General features: G+C 47.1%; 1 protein-coding gene across 1 annotated transcript in view; it reads right to left on the reverse strand.

Moving 5' to 3' along the window:
* Positions 1-4,842, reverse strand: part of COL6A2 (collagen type VI alpha 2 chain) — a 25,475-nt gene that overhangs the window by 242 nt on the left and 20,391 nt on the right. The window contains exon 27 of the mRNA XM_035890268.1: positions 3-477. Coding sequence (XP_035746161.1) covers positions 3-477 — 475 coding nt within the window. The remainder of the gene's footprint in view (positions 1-2; positions 478-4,842) is intronic.

The raw sequence follows: 4,842 nt of genomic DNA on the forward strand, positions 1-4,842 counted from the left end.
CAAGAGCCACTACCGTGGGCATGACGTCTTGTTTCTTCATAGAGTTGATGGCCTCCTCGAGGTTCTTGCTTCCTGTGATGCCATCAGTGATGAAGACGAAGGAGAGCTCAGCATTGCGCCGGGCGAGTCGCTGCCCATCTCCTGGGCTGAGCACAATGTTGTTGATGGCGTGTATGATGGCTGACCCGACGTTGGAGGATGAATCCAGGTACTTGATCTGTGCCAGGGCATTGGAGATTTCTGTCAGGTTGTAGGTGAGTGGGAAGACCACATTCTGGTCCCTCTCACTGCCGTACTGCAGCAGCGCAATCCGGGCATTCATGTTGTCACTGTTGCTCCTGGCCAGTGTGAGCTGTCGGGCCACCTCCTCCACAAAGTGGTGGGCCCTGTGGAAATTCTGCTCCCCGATCCTTTCAGAGCCATCGAGCAAGAAGACAACGTCAACGGGGCGCTGTGTGCACTGGGCCACTGCAAGCTCTGCAGGAGAAAGAAGAAAAGAGTTGGGAGCACAAGAAAGCTTACAGGATAAGATTGGGGCTTGCCTTGGGCAGTTTGGGCTAGAGTTGCCTCTGCGCATCTTTGTCCAAAGGACGAGCCACACTCTGCTGCCAAAGCCTGTCTTTACAGCTCGTAATGTAGGAGCTTTGCTTCTGATTCCCTCAGCTAGTGGGCACTAGGTCTTAGTGAATGTTAATTCTTGGTCTTATGACACTCCACAAGCATCCATGAGATTAGACAGGTCTGTGCATTTCAGTCCCAGAATTACATTCACCTTCTTAAAGCAGTGTCCAGCTCTTATCAGTAACAAGAATATCCAGGGATTAATGGCAGGCAGTATCCCCAAACCTCTCAGTTAATTCTAAGGAGTGGTTTACTTTCAGAGTTACTCTTCACACAAAGATTTGTAGGACGAAATCTGTTTTCATACCTTTCACTCAGATTAGTTTAATCAGCAATCACTAATTCCTGAAGAGCTTATAAAGGTTGGATCATATGGCTGGAAAACAAGACTATCCTTGCTGATGCACCTGTACATAGTAAAGCAGCTTTTTTAATATATAACAGACCATTATTTGAGTGAAACACAGTGGGACATTGTTCTTTAGCCACTCAGAACAGCACCTGTCCACAAAGTGGGCATGTGAGCATATGAATATACACAGTGAATGAACTCAGAAAAAAAGGGAGAAGAAAATAGCAACCTATGAAGACAGCTGTTAGTTAGGGACCATTAGTCTGTTCCTTTGCAGTAGTTATGTGTACTGCATTTGGTGTTCCTTTGTGTGCACTGCTTCTCCAAGAAACACTTCCATTACTGCACTGTTGAATTTTCTTCTTCTTCTGAGTTTCCTTCTCTGCTGAAAGCACTAGTCAGGCATATGATTGCAGCAGCAATATTGGTTTGTGATGTACACACTACAGCTGGCCACCCCCTGAGTTAGCAGGAGGGCAATGGCCATATCGCTGTCAAGCAATTCTGTGGCTCTGTGACTGAATCTCACAAAGGTGAAGACCTGGAGCTGATGTCATGTTGTATTGCATGACTGGCAAGGAATAGGCAACTCTGGAGCAGCCCCAGCTTGAGCATCCATTTCTGGCAATGAGGAGTAACTTTTGGATAGGAGCACCACATTAGGTTGAATTTCTGTACTCTGAGCCAATCCAGCTTGACAGTGTGCTTCCTTAGTACTGAATGCTGCTACACCTGGATTCAGCATGGCGGGGTGCTGAACTGGCATAATTCCTTGTATGAGCCGAGCAACAAATAGATCGCTGATCGGTACATTAGTACTGTGTGTGTAGTCAACTTTTGGCAAATAGCAAAGTCATATTTTAAGCAAAATAGATACATGCACTCTTGAGACTACAGAGGCAGTGTCCAACATGAATCCAACAGCACAAGATGGTGTAGCAGAAGCTCTGATAGTGCATATTATTGAGCTCAGAGACTATTTGGAACCCCTTCCATCCATGATAAAACAGTCAAACCTGATGCAGGAACTTCTGCTTTAACCTAACTTGTTGGACATTGCAAAAATCCATGGTTGTTTCTGTATCATGTTCCCTAACCTTGCAGACTGGCATTTCTCCTTAGCCCCCACTACAACATGTATCTACAACGATGGCACGTCTTGAATGGTCCTTAGTGAACATTGTCTTACTGCGAAGAGCAGGCTTCTGCAATGCCAGTTCCGACTGCAGTAGAAAGCAATCTCCAAGCAATGCTTTTTCCCCCATGAGCTTTCTGAATATTGCATTTTGAAATTCGACTGCAATACTCCACTCCTTTAAAGCAGTAAAGGTACATACTCACCTCTGCTCAACCTTCCTTGAGAAATGTTGTCTAAAGGTATATTGATGCTGCAGTTCCTCATACACAGTTGCTGCTGCCACAAGGATACTTTGCCTTGGCAGCACCTGCACTCCTGGTCCTCACCTGCTCTGTGCAGTCAAGGAAGGGGAAAGGAAGGCAAGCATGCCCCTTGCAACCACACAGTCTGAAATCTATGTAGGGGTCTGCAAAAGCAGGTGGAAGCGAGCAGGTGGGAGTGAGGGCTGCATGTCATGTTGAAGTGTTACTAGTCTGTCTCTGCTGATGTTGGCCTACATGTAGTCATGTTTCTTGAGACTATAAGCAAGATCCACCCACCTCCCACATGGCCTGAAGCAGCTTTAACAGCTCCTAGTTAAGCAGACCGCAGCTGAGAGCAGCATCACTCGATGGAGCTTCAGCAAGAGCATAACATACGTCTGGCCTTTACTGCAGGAGCACTCTCCAGAGACACTCTGCTTGCTGCTCAGCCCTCACAGCTGGAGAGGGCTGCCTTTGAGCTGTGTGATAAGATGCCTTTGCATATGAGTTATCCCATGGGAACACAACAGATGCAAGGCAGAGCAGCAAAACCTTGGTTTTGTCCTGTTCAGTGTTTGGTTGCAGCTTGTTCCCGTTTCTGGGAGGCTGAGGACCTGAGTGCCCTTTCCCGCCCCAAGGAACAAGATCCTCATCCTTAACTGGGAGATAAGCTCTCGGAGGCACCACTATGAATTAGGCCAACTAAAATATTCACATCATGCTTTTAAATTGGAGCACCAGTCCTTCGCATGCAGCTTACAGCAAGGCACAAATGCCTTCAGCTCACTGTACTGCATACTGTGTGCTAGGACGCAGCTGAGAACATCTAACAGGAAGAGCACAAAAAGCTGAAATACCAATGATTTTCCTGCTATTAGTAATCCATCTAGTTACGTGCCTGTGCAGAGTAACCCCACCCCACATCATGTTCCTGATTCTTCTAAAACCTGGGTAACTTGTATTTCGTCTATTGTTTCAGTGTTGACAGTGCAGATGAAAGTGACAGTGAGATGGGTACTGACCTCCCAGCACTTTCTGGGGCTTACCCCTTTCACAACCCCTCTTGTGTCTTTGGGGAGGTGTCGCTGTCCTTTCCCCAACCCCTGATCTCTGTCCTTTCTTTGCCCAAGATCTTCACTGAAGGAACCACTGCTGTAATGAAATCTGTCTGGTTTTATCAGTGGGATTAGCCATAATTATGTTAGCAAAACACCACTACACTCACTTGCCTCTGACTAACAAGGGCCAACGCAAATACTACTCGGGAAGAGAGACATTTTCTCCATCTTTTTTTTGTCTGTTTGTTTCCATAACAAGCTGAAGGTATTCAAGAGGTAAAAAACTTTGTTTCCAATGTTGCATTGCTTTGCTAGGAAATATTTCCAAAGAAATAAACAGCCGCTGTATAATGATGTCTAAACCCCCTTTGCTCAAGTCTTGACAAATCCTTGTCTTGTTCAGCAAGACATCCCAGCCCTGAGATATTCTCTTCAGATCAGTGTTTCTTTGGAGATTTTCCTCTAGCATCATGGCTAGAGCAGCTTAACTACACTGAGTTCAGTTGTCTTACTTGCATCCCAGCAGGCTAAGTCACATGCTACTTTTGGGGTAAAAATCATAACAGAATAGGGAGCTTGGCTTTGCACAGACTATCTGGAATATGTGGATTAAGACCAGGTAGCATATGGACTCAGACCCAGGCAGATCCTCATCCTTTTGCCTTCCCCTAAAACTCTTGAGCACACCATTCAAAGTTCTCTGAACAATTTTCCCTCCATTATACGCCAACAGTGGAGTTCTCTGAGCTCCATGTCCCTATAGCCTGGGAGCAAAAAGTGCCTTGGGAGAAAGACTATTTTTGTGCAGCGCTCATGTGCTGAGTGACACAAACACCTCCCCTGCGTGCCTGTCATTAGACAGCTTCTAGCCTAGACTGGCAAGCCCCAGATGTTGAAAACACCGCAAGAAATTCCAGCTGAGCAAGTTCCTCGTTCCAATTCCCATGCCTGAGCTTGGCAACAGGTTCCACTTTGCACACCTTGTAAGGGACTAGAAACTTGTCTCAACATTGGTGGCAGGCAAGCTTAACCACCAAAGCCTAATCACCACGGCAACTGAGTGGGGCAGTTTCAGCCCATTGGGTCCCACCCCACAGGAATGTGTGGCCTGTTATCTTGGAGTACACGTCCTCTGCACATGTGCCCGGGCCCAGAGTTAACTGACAATGGGGAGGGGGCTCGGACCCCCTAGAACTTTCGAGCATACTCTAATGACGGTACTGGGCATGCGCCCCACTACCGAGTGGGAGGCGTGGGTATGCAAAAGAATCATTGACTATGCAAGAAGACAACCCTATAAAAGGGGAACCAGCGGAGACCACGAGGGAGCATCCAGGAACATCTACCCTCCAGCAGATTTGAAGATACATCAGTCACATCGGACCACTCAGGCCGCACCAGCCGCACAGACCGTGTGGATAACTCCGGGCG

Source organism: Egretta garzetta, unplaced genomic scaffold (assembly GCF_000687185.1).
Source record: "Egretta garzetta isolate BGI_Z169 unplaced genomic scaffold, ASM68718v1 scaffold732, whole genome shotgun sequence".
NCBI classification, from domain to species: Eukaryota; Metazoa; Chordata; class Aves; order Pelecaniformes; family Ardeidae; genus Egretta; species Egretta garzetta.